General features: G+C 54.3%; 2 protein-coding genes across 10 annotated transcripts in view; one reads left to right on the top strand and one right to left on the bottom strand.

Annotated features, from left to right (window-relative positions):
• LOC145520618 (uncharacterized) overlaps window positions 1–19,188 on the bottom strand; it is a 113,288-nt gene that overhangs the window by 78,003 nt on the left and 16,097 nt on the right. The window lies entirely within an intron of this gene.
• On the top strand, window positions 9,288–18,876 carry XIRP1 (xin actin binding repeat containing 1). 4 transcript variants are annotated; one of them, XM_081527409.1, is made up of 3 exons: window positions 9,288–9,757; window positions 12,746–16,091; window positions 16,477–18,876. In XM_081527409.1, the coding sequence occupies exons 2-3, from the start codon at window positions 12,750–12,752 to the stop codon at window positions 16,483–16,485; spliced, it is 3,351 nt and encodes a 1,116-aa protein (XP_081383535.1). In that variant the 5' UTR covers window positions 9,288–9,757; window positions 12,746–12,749; the 3' UTR covers window positions 16,486–18,876. The 4 variants fall into 4 exon arrangements, with proteins under 4 accessions (XP_081383535.1, XP_081383533.1, XP_081383534.1 ...); XM_081527410.1 differs by having other exon boundaries at window positions 9,619–9,757; window positions 12,749–16,091; XM_081527407.1 differs by having other exon boundaries at window positions 12,746–18,876.

The following is a 19,188-nucleotide window of genomic DNA, read 5'->3' as shown; positions in this document are numbered from 1 at the left end:
TCTACGTCTGCAACCTAGGAAGCAGCTTTCACCAAAGAATCAAATCAGCAGGTTCCTTAATCTTGGACTTCCAGCCTCTGGAACCTAGAGAAATAAATTCTTGTTGTCTAAGTGACTAATACAGAAGATGGTGATTTTTTTTGGGGGGTGGGGTCCAGTCACTGGGTACTCAGCCTCGTGGTAACATTTTACATCCCACTCAAATGCAATTACACAAGACTGAATGAAAACAAGCGTCATTCACCCGCTCTCCTGGCCATTACTACTTTGGAACCAAGAAAGCATTCCTTTTATGTGGCTGTTTCCGAAATAATCAGCTCTTTACTGTAGGTGACTAAACCAGAAGTACAGTGATTTCTATTAATAAGTAATAAATTTAGCAGTATCCTCTCTGTCATGTTCTCTTTTTTCCATCCCTTCTTTCAATCCAATTAACATGCATGAGAGAGAGAGAGAGAGAAGTGAACCCTATGCTACACAGTGACACTGGCTGAGCGGGAGAACACCTTCCAGGACCAGAGAGGAGATCTTCAACAGTCACCCACCATTCTTGTTGTCAGAAGAATGTGCTGTTGGAATTTCCTGGTAGTTCAGTGGTTAGGACTCCACTGTAATTTCACTGCCAAGGGCTCAGGTTCGATCCCTGGTTGGGGATCTAAGATCCCACAAGCTGTATGGTGCAGCAAAAAAGAAAAAAAACAAGGGAAAAAAGAAGAATGTGCTAGGAGGAAAAAATTTCCCTCTGCCAACCTACCAAGTTAGGTTCAGTGGTTGGAGGCCTGTGAGTTAATTAACAACAGACAAATTAATAGGAGAGAAGACAAAGTTTATTTACCAAGGAGGTTTCAGATGAATTGGCTCCCTGGACATCCAAAGATAAAGGTTTATCAACGTACTTAACAGGAGAAAGGGCTTCTGTGGAAGAATAAATGGAAGGCAGGACAGTTTCAGATAAAGTTTGTTTAAGCAATTACTCATCCCTGTGATAGTGGTTAGTCTCCTTTCTGGCCATAAACCTGCCAGAGAGGATTTATAGCAACTGTATTTTCTAGGAGGTCCTGCTTAAATCTACAAAAGAAGTTGAGATAAAGTTTATCCCTGTGGCAGCTGCTTGTTCAGATGTTTTTAGCTTAAGCTAAAATTATAGATAAAATAAATGAACATAATATATAAATACAATATAAATAAAATAATACAAACATAATAAATAAAATAAAAGATTATTTTAAAATAATCTTCATTGTGATTGAGGTGCATTTTGAATCTCTACAGGTGCACAACTATTCTTCATGTAATAGAATTTTTCAAAGGGCATTTTCTATCGCACAGATTTTGGGAAAAACAAGTGCCCCACAGTCAGGAGTGAAATGTAAGATGTGCAGAAGAATGGCAACCAAACTGGTTCCTGACCCCTAGCCCATCACCTGCTACCAGGTGGGGGGCCTGGGACCAGGAGTGAAACTGGAAAGACGGTTTCTTAAAGGAAAGGGTTTTTCCTTCTCCTGCCTCACGTCTGACAGGGAGGCTTCAAGGAAGCATGACCTGAGTTCCCTGGAGCTGACTGGGGTGCATGTATGAGGCGGCCACTAAGGTCCACTGTGAGTCCCACCACTGGCAGGGTAGATGGGGAGATGCCACCAAGGGTCGACCTGAGGTCACGTCACCCTGGTCAGGGAATGGTACGCCCTCAGGTGGTGTCTTCAATGCTGAGCCACCCACAAGAGGAAGAGTCAGCATCTGGGCATCTCACAGCCCCCCCACAGGGCACCACCAACACCTTTTTTGCCCCTTTATCTCTCCTCCCTCTCTTCCCCTCACCCTACATGAGGCTGGGGTGACATCATGAACGGGTGAAGGGTAAAGAGGACTGAAAGCAAGGGGAGGGAATAGTGAAGAAGCCAGCTACACTTCCCTTTCCACTGAGTTTCCAAGCTGAGCCAGGGCAGCCTGCCGGGGCCCCCCACCTCACTCCCCTGCCTCCCCAGCAAGTGTTCTGACCCTTCCAGACTAAGTTCAGAAGCAAGGCAGGAGAAGAGAAAAAGGTGGAAGCTGGATTGTCTTTTATGACCCAACCTCAGAAGTCATAATGTACCCTTCCACTAGGGGATGACACAAAGACTGCTGCTTCTCAATGGGAGGAATGCCACATTCACGGTATGGGAAACAATGGACCAACCATCTTTGGAAAATATGTTCAATCTGTCCCGTGAATAAGCAAACACATCACAGAGTGGCGGACCCAGTATATGAACTCAAGTTCTGCTCAGTACCTGTTGTTCAAAGAGGAAGAAATATATGTCACACATTCTAGAAAGTTTATCCTGCAACTTAGAGAACATAAAGCTTTGTTGATAAAGAGAGATGATCAGTTATCAGGATAATTCACTTTTCTGTGTTATCTGACTCTTTAACGAAAATGCAGGCTCTGTGAGATCATCTACACAGATAGGTTCTTCAGTATTAGCCCAAAACCCAGTACATAGCAGTTGTGGGAAAAAAAATTCTTGCAGAATAAATAAAACAAAATGATGAAATGCAGGGCTTGGACTTGTGAAATGAACTGTCACTTGGTGAGGTGCTGCCACCTTCTGGTCACTGTGGGTATTGCCAACCATTTCCTACGTTCCATTTCCCCACATGCCTTTGGAAAAATGCACCCATACCTCAGTTTACAGGGTGCTTTCGTGACGTCTCATTGGATTGGGTTTTAAAAGCAGCCCTGACTCCTATATTGATGCCCATTTGACTAGTAAGATCCATGAGGACTGGGGGAGTTATTTACCAGAATACTCTCTCCCTGGTCTAGACACGCTCACTCCAAGGCAGCCCTCAGCCCTCCAAAGCCTGGCGTGGCTTCCTCCACCGCATGGGGGCTGCTCTGATCAAAGCCCTCAAGGGCCCCCTTGTGGAACCCAGCAGCCCCTTTCCTTCCTTTTCTCTCTCTGCAGCACTGGACACTGTCAGTCTCTTCCCTCCTCTAAGTACTTTCTTCCGTCAACGTCTCCCATGACTAACTCCTGTCTGGACTTGCCTCTGCTTCCCTGGCTGCTGCTTCTCCTCTGCTACCGCTCTGCAGTCCGTCTTCCCCAGGGCTGCCCTGAACCCACTTCTCCTCACAGAACCCTGGGAGATCGCCTCCCTTGCAGCCTCAATTTTCACCTGCACACAAATGGGCCATCAGGTCTGTCACCAGCCCAGTCTTCTCTCCCAGCTCCAGACCAGATCATCCGGCCCCTGAAGATAGACTCTGCCTGGAGACCCCACACCTCATGCTCATCTTCTCCAAAGCCAACTGTGGCCTCCCCGCTCTGCCCACCACCCTATCCTTCCCTCCTCATTCCCATTGCCCAGCTTGGCATCCCCACTCACTCACTTCCCCAAGCCAGACGGCTGGGGACCACCCCTGAGTTCTCCCTTTCCTCACGGCTGAGTTCACTGAATAGTTGTCAGTCTGTTCCCTCAAACCATGCAGGCACTCAGGCATCTTTTAGAGCTTTTAGGTCTTGTCTAGTCTACACCCTCAGCGTCCCTCAGACTAGCCCCTCCCCACTGCCACCACCAAGAACTTTGTCATTCAGAACCTGGGTTGCTATGACAGGCCTTTGTGACCAGCCTCCTGAGGCACAAACTGCTCTGGCTAAAACCCTGTTCCTTAGGGCCCAAACTTGCCTGGCGTCGACAACTTGGCCCCACCTGCCACCCAAGACCAGCCTCCACACTCTGCCCACTCTCTTCCTCTGCCTAAAATACTCTTCTCTCATCTGCCTATGTCTAAAGCATCCCATCCCCACTGTACAGACAGGGAAACTGAGGCACAGAGCACTGACAGGATTTGTCCAACGTTATAGAGCTGGGAAGTGGAGGAGCTGGGCTTCCAAAGGAGGTGTGAAGCCAGCTCCTTTCGCTCCAAAGCATCAGGCTCTGCTGAAAGTCCCCACGTGTAAAATGGGAGGAAGGAAAGACTACGCGGTCTTCCTGCTCTGATTTTTCCCTCAGCAGGATTTCTTGATTCAGAGATGCTGGGAGGCTCTCTGGCGGTGACCCGGGGGCACCGAGCACAGATGCCTAGGATCCCCTAGCCAGCCACTTGGTAGAGAATGTTTGGGCCAAGCTCTGGGCTGACAGGGCGATGCCACAAGTAAACAGATATGGTCTCCAGCCCTTTCTCCCTCATCTGCTCCAGTTTCCACTCCCTCTTAGTTTTCTGTAGCCGTGTAGCAAAATATAACAAACTGTGGCTTAAACAATACCCATCTGTTAGCCTACAGTTCTGTAGGTCAGAAGTCTGACACAGTAGGGCCTCTCTGCTCAGGGAACCCTAAGGCTGAAACTAGTCTCCATCTGGAAACTAAATCAAATTTCTGTGCCAGGCTCATGTGGGTTGGTGACAGAATCAAAATTAAAAAACTTCTGTTGTGTGACAGACAATGTCAAGAGAGTCAGAAGATAAGCCACAGTCTGGGAGAAAACATTTGCAAAAGGCATAACAGATAAAGACTGTTTGCATAAAAATATGCAAAGAACTCTTAAAATCCAACAGTAAGAAAACAAACAACCCCATTCTAAAAACGAGTCAAAGATCTTGACAGCCATCTCATCAAAGAAGATACACAGATGGCAAATAAGCATATGAAATGGTGATCCACATCATATATCATCAGGAAAATGCAAATTAAAACAACAATGAGACATTGCTGCATGCCTCCTAAAATAGCCAAAATCCAGAACACTGACAACACCAAATGTTGGCAAGGATGCAGAGCAACATGAACTCTCATTCATTGCTGGTGGGAAGGCAAAACTGATACAGTTTGGCTGCATCTTAAAAAACTAAACATACTCTTACCATTCCATCCACCAAGTACATTCCTTGGTATTTACCCAGAGGAGCGAAAAACTTATATCTACACAAAAACCTACACAACCTAAATATCTACACAGATGTTTATTGCAACTGTAATCATAACTGCAAAAACTTCAAAGCAACCAAGACATCCTTCAGTAGGTGAATCAATAAAACTGTGGTACATCCAGACAATGAATTATTACTCAACTCTGAAAACAAATGGGTTATCAAGCCCTGAAAAGTCATGAAAGAACCTTAAGTGCATATTACTAAGTGAAAGAAGACAATTCAGAAAGGCTATAGGAGTCTAACTATATGCCATTTTCAAAAAGGCAAAACTGTGGAAACAGTAAAATGATCAATGGTTGCCAGTAGTTAGAGAGGAGGGAGGGGTGACTAGGAGGAGCAAGCATAGAGGACTTTTAGGACAGTGAAATAACACGGAAGGATTCCATAATGATGGATATGCGCCGTTACATATTTGCCCAAGCCCAAAGAATGTACAATACCAAAAATGAACCCTAACATAAACTATGAACTTTGAGTGACAACGATGTGTCAATGCAGGTTCATCGATTATAAGAAATGTACCATCTGGTGGGGAATCTTGATAGCAGAGGAAGCTGTGCATTTATCAAGAGGCAGAGGGTATATCAGAACTCTACTTTCTGCTCAATTTCAATGCAAACCTAAAAAAAAGTTTCAAAAAAAAAGTCTATTTAAAAAGAAAAAAATACACACTAGATTTTGAATACTCTTCAAAATAAAGAATGTAAAAGTATCTCATTAACAATTTTTATTGATATATGTACACGTAATATTTTAGAAATTTGAGTGAAATAAAATATATTTTTGAAATTAATGTCACTTTTTGCTTTTCACAATGTGGCTACCACAAAATTTTAAGTGTCCTATGGGGCTTACACTGTTTTTCTACTGGATGTATACACATATTTATAACTGTTCTTAAGTTCTGTTGTGTCTGACTCTGGGGCCCCATGGACTGTAACCCTCCAGGCTCCTCTGTCCATGGGATTTCCCAGGCAAGAATACTGGAGTTGCCATTTCCTCCTCCAGGGGATCTTCCCAACCCAGGGATTGAACCAGTGTGTCCGGCATCTCCTGCATTGGCAGGAGGATTCTCTACCACTAGTGCCACCCGGGGAAGCCTTTCCACTGGACAGTATACTGGTCTAAACTTTCAAAACAGCCCTATGACAGAGGCGATTATCTCACAGGTGGGAGAAGTTAATGCAACAGATGTTGTCAGTGCCCCTGGATCCCTCACGTCTCCCTGGGGTCACCAGCAGCTTCAGTGGGCAGTCCCTGTACAGGCGCACAGGGTCCTAACCTCAATCACTTGGATCTCTCTGCCTGAGGGGGAGATGGGAAATCTGGGGGAGCCAGTGCTTCTGGGACCAATCCTCATCCAGGGGGGTGAGGAAGGGTGGATAAATACCCCAGCTCCCTGACCTCGGCCAGGTGAGGCGTGTTCTGTACCAGCTCCCAGAAGTCTCCAGTGGGATCCAGCCCCAGCTGTCCACAGAAATAATCTGCTTTCCTTATCCTCCTCACTTCTTTAGCCCCTCACCCCCTTCCTCCCCTCCCAGTGAAACCACCTGCACCCGAATGCTCTCCTTGGACTCTGCTCTTGGAAGATCCCAAACTAACACACTAGAATACAGAAAGCAGGAAGACTCTCCGAGGTCATACACATAGGAAAAGATAGGCTGCTGACTTGATCCCAGCAGTCTGACACCAGGGCCCACACGACCCTCACGGCATGGCCATCAGACTCCCATGGCAGGAGGTGGACACTCTCCCTTCAAATCTGCCCACCTTTGAGATGCCCCCCTAGCAGAGCAGAAAGTCCCTTCTGTAGGTTTTGAGGATTTTGTCAAGAGGCTGAGCTGACCTGTCCTACAGCCCTGGAAGAGACACACCCTGGCCTGCCCAGAGCTGTCCCTTGACACCCGTGTCTGCTTCCCAGCTGGAGGGAGGCCAGGACTGCCAGCCAGGGCTTTGAAGGACACTCGCCTTTGGACCCAGAGGATATACTGGGATCTGGGACCAGGGAAAGTTGCTGGTGGTGGAGATCCAGGGGAGAACGTATTGAGCTTACTCATCAATTGAGTTTACATATGCTGGGCACTGTACCAAATGTGGTGTGTGTGTGTGTGTGTGTGACAAATGTATACTCCTCAGAGCAACCTTTTGAGGTATACACTATTATTACACCCATTTTATAGACGAGGAAACTGATGAACAGACAGGATGACTAACTTGCCAATGTCACACAGCTAGCAAGTGTCACAGACAGGATTCAAACTCAGGTAGGCAGCCTGGCTCTGAAGCATTCCTGCGTCCTGCCTCTCCTGAAACCTCAGGTGAGTCTACTGCCAGCTGCTCACTCTGAGCTCTGCCAGAGTACCCGATTTCCTGGGAGACAGGCTTCTGACTAATCCCCAACTTCAGCAGAGCCCCACTGAAGAGGGATGGACTGACAGAGGAATGTGCCCTCAAGACTGGGAAGCACTACGCTCCAGAAGTGGGGGGGAGGGGGGCAGGTTGTAATCACTGAAAAACGACACCTTCCCTCTCCATTCCCTCCCAGCCCTTCTGCCTTCTGACAGATTAATTAACCAGCACCGCCATTCCACCTTAGGATAATGATTTACTCCCAGCCTCCTTCCCAAAATGATTTGACGGGGCTTTTAAAAAGATAACTGCCCAGCATCTCCACCACCAAAGATACTCTGATAAATAATGCCTGACTACTGCCTTAATGGCCTTATCACTGACACCTTGATGATGTGATGTTGTTAGATCATTACATAGAGGGTGACCAGCTCAGCCTGTTTTTCTTCGAACTTTCTCAGTTTTAAAACTGAAAGCCCCTTGTTCTGGGAAACCCCTCAGAGACAGGCAACAGGGACAGTTGTTTACCCCCATGACACAGGATGCAACCCACAGAGTCTACTTGGTAAAAGACTAAACACTTAGCTCAGAGTGTCCTTGGAGCCAAAGCAAAGAAGGAAACACCAGCCTCGATGAGATTTTCAGTGTCTATGATGGTGCTATCAAAGAGACCTTTCTACAATGATGGAAACATTTTGCACTGTGCTCCACAGAGCACTTAAAACGTGGCTAACAGGATGCAGGAACAGGATTTTTCATTTTGTTTCATTTTAACCTATTTAAATAGTCTCATGCGGTTAGTGGCAGTTGTATTGGACAGCACAATTTTATTAGATAAAAACAAACTAGGCCTGGGAAATTTCTACCATGAGTTTATCACAGTTGCAGTGAGTACAAAGTGGATTCCACCCAGGTGCGTTCCTTTTCTTACATATGTAATAACCTGTACATCAGGCCCTTGTATAACACAGGCCATGTGCTAAGCACTCTCACAAAACCCTCTCATATGTGAATTCATTCAAGTCTCAAAACCACTCCAGAGGGCAGGCACTAAGGCTCCTCTTCCCTTGGCCCAAGAGGATGGGCATCTTCCTGCCCCTCCTGGGGAGAGACAGGATCCAGGAAACAGGCACTGGGGCAGGAAAGGGCAAAAAAGCTGGAGTCAGAGAGGAGGCTAGGGAGGAGGGGCTCCCCGATGCCCCTCTTCTCACCCCAGGCCAATCCTGCCTGCCTGACACTGACTCAATGGAAAGAGTGAGCAGTGCCTGGCATCACTTCCTGGCACCAGAGGGCACCTGGGATGTCAGGAGGAAGACCCTGCTCTGCCAGATAGCAGAACACAACTTCGATACAGAACCCAGGCAGAATGCCTCTGCCATTTGTGCTCTGCGTGGTCCCCTGATGCCCCTTGCCACACTGCCCTTCCCGGCCTAGATGCCAGGGTCTCTGGAGCCTATTAAGCCCCTTGGGCTCTGGGCAGCCAAGGAGACACAGCCGTGACCCCCACACACAAACATACACACATACTCCTTCTGTGACTGGAAGCTGATGACTCCAGGTCAGAAATAACCCCAGAGTCAGCTCCCCGTGTGCTGCCCCTCCCTCCCCTCCGTTTCCAGAAAGCCTGGGCCCTGAGTCAGAGGCGAGAGCCTGAAAGTAAACAACGACCCAGATAATCTGCTGTGAACACCACAGAACCGTGCTGCGGAATCCTCTGACAAACCATGGACCCCGGGAAGAACTGGGGCCTGGAGGCACAGATGTTTTTCCCCCAAATCCAGCTGTGTGCACTCAGGGCTGTATATATCCGTGCGGTGGGACGTGGGGAGGGATGGAAGAGTCAGGGGACATGTCTAGTGCAGGAGCGGGGAGAAGAAGGACCTTACTCTCAGGGGTATCCAGGCTGGGAACCGAGGAGCAAGGGCCTCGGCCTGCCCTCAGAGGGCCTCCAGTCTCCTGGCAAGGTGGGCACACACCACACGTCAGGCGTAGTCAGAGGCTAGGGTAGGGACGTGGGGGCTCACAGGATGGGGGGCCAAGGTGACCAGGTGTCAGGTGCTGCTCCTTATTCATTCCCTCAGAATAGTCTGGGATGTCCGCGCCCCACACCACAGCTGAGTCACTGACCCCAATCCTCAGTGGAGACTTGGATGAATGAAGCTCTCCCCTGCTCACTCCTCTTCCCCTCCCTAGCAGAAAGGACATGTAACTAATGCCTGAGATGGAGAATAACTTCTACAGCCCTAAAAATAACTGAACCACTTCATACTCTGACCTTAGCCTCCCCCCACCGCCCCCACCTTGGCCCACCCCCTAACCAGCCAGATAAAGGCAGCTGCTGAGGCTGGCAGGGGACACAGACCCCGAGCCAGGGCAGCGAGAAGGCATCCGACGGAGCCAGCAGAGCGAGAGCAGCCCAAACGAGAGGCACGACAGAGCCGTAGGCCACACCCGCCAAAGACCCGAACCCCATCAGCCAAGCAGAACCCGCAGGTGAGTAACCCACTCCTTGTCTCTCCAAGGCAACGGGGCTGGTTCTCCAGGCCGGGACCCCCTCTGGCTCCTCTCAGGGCAGCGTGTATTCGGGGAAGCTCTGAATGAGGGAAGGAAGGTGGGGCCACACAGGTGAGGCAGGTGAGTGGAGGAGTCTGATATAAAGATTCCACAAGAAGTTACCAGAGTTATTGTGAGCCCCACGGTAGCTCTCAGAGTGGCTGCCACAGCCTGAGGCCTACAGAGGGGCAGGTTCCAGCCAGTCTGGCGTAATCCAGAAAGGCTTGCTGGAGGAGGTGGTCTGGAGTTGTGATTTTTAAAATCACGTACGGAGCTCCTCAGGCTTCAGGCTTTCTTTCCAAGGAGCCCCAGCTAGGCCCAGTGTCTGGACAGAAGAGGTGGGGGAGGACATGGGGGCGGGAGGGGGGTGAGCAGGCCTGACTCTATGCTGCCAGGACAAGCCCCGTGCCCAGCTGCTGTGTGGGTAGAAGTCTTGGCATAGCTGGCCCAGGAATGTCTCCCCAGGGTTGGCCTGAGCCCAGCACCCCACATGGCCTAGGGCCTTGGGTGTGATGTGGGCCATCAACTTGCCCAGTAGGAAAGCCCTTAAGGAAGATCTGGGGGGTAAAGGTGGGGTGACCAGGTCTGAGTCTGCCCAAGTATAGAGATGTATGAAGGGGTCTGGGCCAAGAAAGAGCAGACTTGGAGGCAAAAGTGGGGGTCACCCGGAGAGGCTGGCCCAGTCCTGGGAGGCCAAGCTCAGGGACACCCCTAGGGTTCAGGCCTTACCCCAAGTCTGGTACCAGTTCTGAATTCTGCCTTCACCCCGCCCAGTCCCCGTCTTTGAGAAACGAGGTGGGAAGGCCTTGCTACTGCCTGCTGGAGCTGCCCGGGTCAGCTCCTTCCCCTCATGGGGCTGGTTTCCCCTTCTGAACAATGAGGGGATTGGGCTCAGCGACCTCAGAGGGGCCTCAGGTCTGCCCCCTCTGGACTCTGATTCTGATCATATGTGACCACAGCAGGGATTCTGGAGATTCCTGGGGGTGGAGGTGGCGGTGGGGTGGAGTTGGTGGCCTGTACCTGCCATCTGCTCAGGCCACACTGGTGACAGGATAGCGAGGTCGTGGGGACCATGAAGGTTTGCCTTTGGCAGGGAGTCCTCATGAGAACTCAGGCTAAAGGAAGCACCCAGAGCGTGTGATAAGACTTGGGCTGTCGACTTTAGAGGTCATACTCCTTGGATGTCTCCAGAGGACAGGCTGGGGTGTGGGTGGGGCCAGCAGGGCTTAGTTTCCCCCCTTCTGAGGCAGTGGAGAGAAGGAAGTCCTTTCCCCAACCCCAGGTCCCTGCGGCCAGGAGATGGTTCTAGCACTGGTCATCCTGCAGCCAGGGGCCAAACGCCAGCTCAGGAGCAGGATCAGGGAGCCCAGGGCAGAGAAGGAGCTGAGGTGGGTCAGGCTCCCAGGGTCCCGCTGGCTGAGCCTGACCTCTCCCCCGCCCAGGGCTGCCATGTGGAGGCCAGGACCTTGGCTATATTTAGCACTGAGTGTGGAGCAGAGCTGTGGGTCAGGGGCAGTGAGGGGGGGACGTGCTTCTCATTCTTTCCCTACTGGCCTCTGGGGACTGTTAGTACACCTGTCACAAGACAGATAAGACACCAAGGACAGAGACCAGAGAAGGGCTTGAGCAGTGGGCCAGAGGCGTGGGGAGCAGTGCCTCGGTGGGAGCTGATGGGCACGAAGAGGGAGAAAGCAGGGGTGCACAGGAGATTTGTGCTGCACACAGCTGGGGACAGGGGTCCCTGAGCAAGGGGTGGGGCTGTCGCTGCAGGAGGGCCCTCAGGCTCACTGCCTCCCCTCCTGGGGTGTCTGCTGGGAAACAGAGGGCCACCACAGCCGCGGAGAAAGCTTCACGCTTCCTACCCAAAGTGTCCAGGAACTCCGATCCAGCACTGCTTGTGCTTCATTTGCCGAGATCTGACTCCGGACCTCTGTTTCCTCGTCTTTAATCAAGAGTGGCTGGGCCGGAAGATCCTAGAGGTCCCCCTAGCTCAGAAAACCCCTAGCTAGGATTCAGAATTGGGTTCTGCCTAATCGCGAGACAACTGGTGAACACTCGCTCAGCCTTACTGCTTCTGCTGCAGCAAGAGCTGCCGGCCCCTGCTTTGCCTCCCTGGCCTGAGAAGGGTGAGTGGAGAGCCAAGAGCTAAAGGCTGGACAGCCCCCCAGTGAAAGGGACAAGTGCGCCCTCTGGTGTTAAGAAAGGAAACATGACTGATAACTATTTCTCTCCATGGGAAATAGCCACCAGTTTGTGTGCTCACTTAGTCGTGTTCGTGTCCATATCCAAACCTTTGCGACCCCATGGACTGTAGCCCGCCAGGCTCCTCTGTCCATGGGGATTCTCCAGGCAAGAATACTGGAGTGGGTTGCCAAGCCCTCCTCCAGGGGATCTTCCCAACCCAGGGATCAAACCTAGGTCTCCCACATTGCAAGCAGATTCTTTACTGTCTGAGCCACCAGGGAACCCCAGTCACCAGGTTAGGGACCTGCTTCTCCCTGGCTGGGATCCCTTAAATCAGAATTCCCCCAGGCCACTCACCTGGGAGTCTACCAGGGAAAAACTGATTTTGGCAAAAGCAGGCAAGGATGGGACAGGACAAGGAACAGTTCTCCCACTGTGGGGTTGGGCACCCCTTAACTGGAAGACAGAGTTTCAAAGCCTGTAGTGCCCTGCTGGCTCCCTGACAACCCAGGTGATTCTTGGGGAGCAGGGACCCACCTGATGGATGGCTCCATATGCCCTAAATTCAAGACTAGTCACACAACACTCAGGTGGCAGGGTGAGACCCCGGTGAGGTCTGGAAAGGGGGAGGGTTGGTCTCTAAGCACATGCCAGCTAGGACTACTCTGCCATTTCTCCCAGCAACTAACCCCCATCCCACCTAAATTTCCCAACCCCATCCTCATCTCTGCCCCCTCTCTTCAGAAGGATGGCCAATGCCCAGACGCAGATGGCCCCCACCCCAACCATCCCGATGGCAGCTACAGAGGACCTGCCCCTCCCTCCACCACCTGCCCTGGACGATCTGCCACCGCCGCCACCCAAGGAGTCCTTCTCCAAGTTTCACCAGCAGCGGCAAGCCAGCGAGCTCCGCCGCCTCTACAAGCACATCCACCCTGAGCTCCGCAAGAACCTGGCCGAGGCCGTGGCCGAAGACTTGGCTGAGGTCCTGGGTTCCGAGGAGCCCACCGAGGGTGACGTCCAGTGCATGCGCTGGATCTTTGAGAACTGGCGGCTGGATGCCATTGGGGACCATGAGAAGCCACCTCCCAAGGAGTCTGTGCCCGGTGGCAATGTCCAGGCCACCTCCCGCAAGTTTGAGGAAGGCTCCTTTGCTAACAGCATAAACCAGGAGCCGGCTGGACCTCGGCCGTCTGGAGGGGACGTGCGTGCAGCCCGCCAGCTGTTTGAGACGAAGCCGCTGGATGAGCTGACAGTTCGTGCTGAAGCACCAGAGGCTACAGTGAGGGAGCCTGCAGCCAGTGGAGATGTCCAGGGTACCAGGATGCTCTTTGAGACGCGGCCACTGGACCGCCTCGGCTCCCGCCCCTCCATCCAGGAGCAGAGCCCCTTGGAGCTGCGCTCAGAGATCCAGGAGCTGAAGGGCGATGTGAAGAAGACGGTGAAACTGTTCCAAACAGAGCCACTGTGTGCCATCCAGGACTCAGAGGGCGCCATCCATGAGGTCAAGGCCGCCTACCGGGAGGAGATCCAAAGCAACGCAGTGAGGTCTGGCCGTTGGCTCTTCGAGACCAAGCCTCTGGACGCCATCAACCGGGATCCCAGCCAGGTGCGGGTGATCCGGGGGATCTCCCTGGAGGAGGCAGTCCGGCCTGATGTCAGTGCGACTCGCTGGATCTTTGAGACACAGCCCCTGGATGCCATCCAGGAGATCTTAGTGGATGAGAAGGACTTCCAGCCATCCCCGGACCTTATTCCTCCTGGTCCGGACGTTCAGCAGCAGCGGCGTCTGTTTGAGACCCGAGCATTAGACACTCTTAAGGGGGAAGAGGAGGCCGGAGCAGAGGCCCCACCCAAAGAGGCAGTGGTCCCCGGTGATGTCCGCTCCACCCTGTGGCTATTTGAGACAAAGCCCCTGGACACCCTCGGACACAACGTCCAAGTGGGTCACCTGCAGCGGGTGGGTCCCCAGGAGGGCGAGAGGTTCACAAATGAGCGTCTATCCAATGATGACCCCTCAGCACCATCCTTTTCTCAGGGTGCCCCCCAGAGGGATGGGGTGAAGGGAGATGTGAAGACCTTCAAGAACCTTTTTGAGACCCTTCCCCTGGACAGTATTGGGCAGGGTGAAGCTTTGGCCCCCGGGAACATACACAGAGCAGAAGGAACCCATTCTGCCGGGCAGTCCCAGGACACGGGGTCCCCAGTGTATGCCATGGAGGATGGCAAAGGTCACCTCCATGCCCTGACCTCCGTTAGCAGAGAGCAGGTAGTCGGAGGTGACGTGCAGGGTTACAAGTGGATGTTTGAGACACAGCCCCTAGACCGACTAGGGCGAAGCCCCAGCACCGTCGATGTGGTACGGGGCATCACCCGGCAGGAAGTGGTGGCTGGAGATGTGGGCACTGCCCGGTGGCTCTTTGAGACACAGCCCCTGGAGGTAATCCACCAACGGGAGCAGCAGGAACGACAGGAAGAAGAAGGGAAGCCTCAGGGAGGCCCTCAGCCTGAAGCACCCCACAAGGGTGATGTGCAGACCATCCGCTGGTTGTTCGAGACGTGCCCAATGAGTGAGCTGGCCGAGAGGCAGGGGTCAGAGGTCACAGACCCCACAACCAAGGCACGGTCGTGCACCTGGATGTTCGCGCCCCAATCCCCGGACCGGCCAGAAGGCTCCAAGGAGCAGCACCTTGAGGTGAGCCAGGTCCAGGCTGGGGAAAGACAGACGGAGAGACACATCTTTGAGACTGAGCCTCTGCAGGCCTTGGGCCACCCCTGCGGAAGAGGGCCTGTGCGGTACTGCAGCAGAGTGGACATCCCCTCGGGACAGGTGTCTCGTCAGAAGGAGGTTTTCCAGGCTCTGGAGGCAGGCAAGAGAGAAGACCAGGGACCCAGGGAAATCCCTGAGCCCATCTCAGAGGGCTCAGTGCACAAGTTCACCTGGCTCTTTGAGAACTGCCCCATGGGCTCCCTGGCAGCTGAGAGCATCCGAGGGGGCCACCTCCAGGAAGAGCAGCCCGTGGGTCCCTCGGGCAAGGGGGTGCGGGAGAGGCAAGAGACTGCAGCCGAGGGGACCCTGCGGACGCTGCACGCCACGCCTGGCATCCTGCACCATGGAGGCATCCTCATGGAGGCCCGAGGGCCAGGGGAGCTCTGCCTCGCCAGGTACGTGCTCCCAGGCCCAGGGCAAGGCGGCCCCCATGTTCGGAAGGAGGAGCTGGTGTCTGGGGAGCTTCCCAGGATCGTCCGGCAAGTACTGCGCCGGGCAGACGTGGACCAGCAGGGCCTGCTGGTGCAGGAGGACTCCACGGGCCAGCTTCACCTCAAGCCGCTTAAGCTTCCAGCACCAGGCAGCAGCGGGAGCATCGAAGACATGGACCCTGAGTTCCAGCAGTTGCTGGCTTGTGGCCTCGGGACCTCAGTGGGGAGGACAGGGCTGCTGATGCAGGAGACAGAGCAGGGCCTGGTGGCACTGACCGCCTACTCCCTGCAACCCTGGCTAGCCAGTAGGGCCCCCGAAAGGAGCAGTGTGCAGCTGCTGGCCGGTTGCATAAACAAAGGAGACCTGAGTGGCCTGCACAGTCTGTGGTGGGAGCCGCCGGCTGACTCAAATCCAGTGCCAGCCAGCGAAGGGGCCCAGAAGCTGCCCCCAGCTGAAAGCATCATCCACATTCCCCCACTAGACCCTGGCATGAGGATGGGGCATCTGAGAGGGCCGGAGGCCACCCCCTGTGCCCCACAGGCAGCTGGAAAGGCAGTCTCTCTGGCTGGGGAAGAAAAGCAGGAAAGCAGGTGCACTGGGCAGAAGGGGACGGCAGCGTTAGGAAAGTCAGAGGGAGCCACGACCATGCCCCCGGGACCTAGGTTCCCAGACCTCCAGGTCACCGTGCAGAGTCTGAGGACGGGGACAGCCAAAGCCCAAAGCCTGCAGCAGCAAGCTCAGAGCAAGCACAAGCCGGGCCCCAGCCCCGGGGCTGCCTCTCTGCCCACCCGGGATGGGCTTCCGCAAGCACCGGCCACAGGGACTACCCAGAACAACAGCAGGCCTCTGGCAGGAGGCAACCCCAGGATCCCAGCAGCCCCCAGAAAGGTCAGTGGGGAACCGAAAGCACTGCCTGGAGGGCTGCCTGGGGGGTGGGTGACTATTCAGGATGGCATCTACACTGCTCGCCCCATCAGGACCTCTGACCTACCCGGGGCTGTCCAGCCATCTGAGCAAGGACCCCTTCCACTCCTGGAAGGCCCAGGTCAGAGTCTCGGGCCCGGGCAGGAGGAGCTTGGGGGCCACACACAGAAGGCCTGGGGGCCTCCCGAGAAGGCGATGGCAGGACTCGGCCCAGGGGGCCTCCAAGCTGCAGAGACCACCCTGAAGGTTGCCCCTTTAGCCCACCACACTCTGGCCTCCGGGCCTTGGGCGGCAGGTGCCAGCCTGCACTCCCGTAATGCCTCTGTTCCTCCTCCTCCTCCTCTCCCAGCTGCTGTGACGGGACCGGACTTCCCAGCCCAACCCAGGCATGATGAGAATTCCAGCCGGCAGGCCTCCAAGCCCACACAGGACCCCCTTCTCCACTCCCACAGCAGCCCTGCTGGCCAGAAAAGCCCTGGGGAGTCACAGACAAAGACCCTGAAACCGGAGCCTACCACACACCCGAGAAAGAAGCCCCAGTTGCCCCCCAAACCTGCACACCTAAGCCAGCTCCCCCTTCCTCGCTGGCTGTCCAAGACCTCCGCCCTGGCTCACAGCACCGCTGAGGAGGTGGGGCAAGGAAAATACAAACAAGATGAGACTGCTACAGCCGACCATGACCCCCGGCCAAACAAGGTCTCCATCGCTGCAGACCAGGGCCAAGTATCTCTGCCCCAGGGCTCCACTGGACAGAGCCAGCCCAGCCCCCGGCATGGCCCCAGCACTGTGGCCCCCAGGCCCACCAACAGCCAGGCTATGGGCAGCAACAACCACAGCCCTGACCCCCTCGGGCTCTCAGCTCTCAACAGCCACCCCATCTCACTGCAGCAGGGTCCTAGCCTCCCAGGAGAGAAGTGCATGGACGGTTCCCAGCAAGGGGCCCCTGAGAGCCCTGAGATTCTGCAGGAAGGCCAGCAAGAGCTCCAGGGCCTCTTGAGCCAGGTGCAAGCTCTGGAGAAGGAGGCTGAAAGCACTGTGGACGTGCGGGCACTGCGGAGGCTCTTTGAGGCTGTGCCCCAGCTGCAAGGAGCCCCTCCAGCTCCCGCTACCCCCTGCAAGCCTGAGGCCTCGGTGGAGCAGGCCTTTGGGGAGCTGACGAGGGTTAGCACGGAAGTGGCCCGGCTGAAGGAACAGACCCTGGCCAGGCTGCTGGACATCGAGGAGGCCGTGCACAAGGCGCTCAGCTCCATGTCTAGCCTCCAACCTGGGACTAACACCAGGGGCCATTCTCAGGGACCCCCAAAGGAACACAGTGCCCACGAGGTCAGTGTCACAGACAGCGGGAGAGTCAGGCCCAACTGCTCAGGGCAGGAGGTCAAAAGTCAAACTCTAGTCAAGAGCCAAACTGAGGTTACGAGCCATACTGAGGTCCAGAGTCAAGTCAGAAATCACTCAGAGGCCAGAAGCCAAGCAGCCCTGGCCACCCCTTCCACCAGGAGGCTGGAGACCTTGAGAGAAGACTCGCGCCTCCCCCAAGGGTTACCTCTCAGCAGAGAGTCACCCTCCTCCCCAACCTTCACCTCCATGGAGTCAGCCACAAGGAAGCTTCCAGAGGCGGCCAGCCCCAGGGGCAACCCCGAGATCTCTGTGAAGAGGGCGCATTTCACCCAGGATGAATACCAGGCTCAGCCCCACCAGAAAGATATCTGGCACAAGGCTGGGGAGAAAGAGGCCCCCCAGCCCTCTGGACCGCCCCTGCCTGGCCCTGCTGCAGCCAGCGTTCTGCCCACCAGGCAGAAGAGTGCTCCGGAGCTGCAGACAGCGCCGGGTGGCTCCCGGCACCACGGACCCACAGGAACAGTGACTGAGAGGGTGGGCCGGTGCGGGACCACGGTGCTCATATCCCCCACCACGGTCACTGAGCCTGCAGAGCCACCCAGGGGCCCAGGCCCCCACCTCGGGTGCCACACTTCCCCCTTGATGAGGCAGTTTCTGCACCGCCCAACTGGGCTCAGCACGGGCCTGGCAGAAGCTGAGATGCTGCGTGTGCCCTGTGGTCACTCCACACCAGCTGTGCAGTGAGCCCCTCCCTCTGCCACCACAGTCTGCCACCCATCCCCAGGGACCTGGGACGGAGGTGGGTGCTCACATCCTGCACAAACGAGGAAAGAACCAAAAAGAAAGGGCATGTTCTGAGATCCAAGGGCAGCTTCCCTTTCACCAGTAGCATCCATGGGCCAGGTTCTTGCAAAAGGCAGGAGGGGATGGTAGGGAAGAAGCCCTCCGGAGTAGCCCAAGCCCAGCAACAGAATGGGGGCTTGTGGCTGCTTGTGGAGGATATAATGTGTACAGAGACACACGCTTCTCACACAGGCCTGGCCCGCACGCCAACACGAGTGAGTCTGCATGCCACTGCCTGCGATAGAGCCCCCTGAGCAACCTCCCACTTTTTCAGCCTTTCTTTCTTTTAATAGGAGTCAAATGTTCTCAACCTTTTGCTCTTTAATTCCTAGAGAAGACAGGGCCAGCCGGATTGGTCTCTGTTACATGTTGACTAGGGCCCCAGAAGGGCCCCGTCACCAGCATCTCCCTCATTCAGAGGGTCATACTGGCAACACAAAGTTCACACAGACAAGTCCGCAATCACTAATGTCCCTAGAAGCCAAAGATTCTCTCCACCCCCACGGCCTCTCACTTTGTACCCCAAAGAGGAAGGATACAGTCTAATAAAGCAAAGTTTTATTCCCTCCTCTCCGTGTCTGTCTGTACAGAGTCTGGGTTCTCACTCTAGGGGAAAAGCAGCCATATCTCTAACCGCCCTGTTTTCCTGCAAAGAGCAGTGTTGGAAGGCTCTGAAAAGCCACTCCTTCTACCATCTCGGCTGGGAACCAGAGAGGCCCGCCCATCCCCCTCTCTCCTTACTCCCCACGCCCCCACACATACATACACTGCTGGCCCCACACCTCTGGCTTCCCCACCTAGAGGTTCTTGGACATCACCCTGGAGTGGAATCTGCCGAGAGCGGAAGAATGGCCCAGTCAGGCCCAGGAAGGAGGGAGGG

The sequence above is a fragment of the Giraffa tippelskirchi genome, chromosome 9 (assembly GCF_054371585.1).
Source record: "Giraffa tippelskirchi isolate mGirTip1 chromosome 9, T2T-mGirTip1v1.2.pri, whole genome shotgun sequence".
Lineage (NCBI taxonomy): Eukaryota > Metazoa > Chordata > Mammalia > Artiodactyla > Giraffidae > Giraffa > Giraffa tippelskirchi.
The sequence above is the reverse complement of the archived record's forward strand: the minus strand, read 5'-3'. Positions and strand labels throughout refer to the sequence as shown.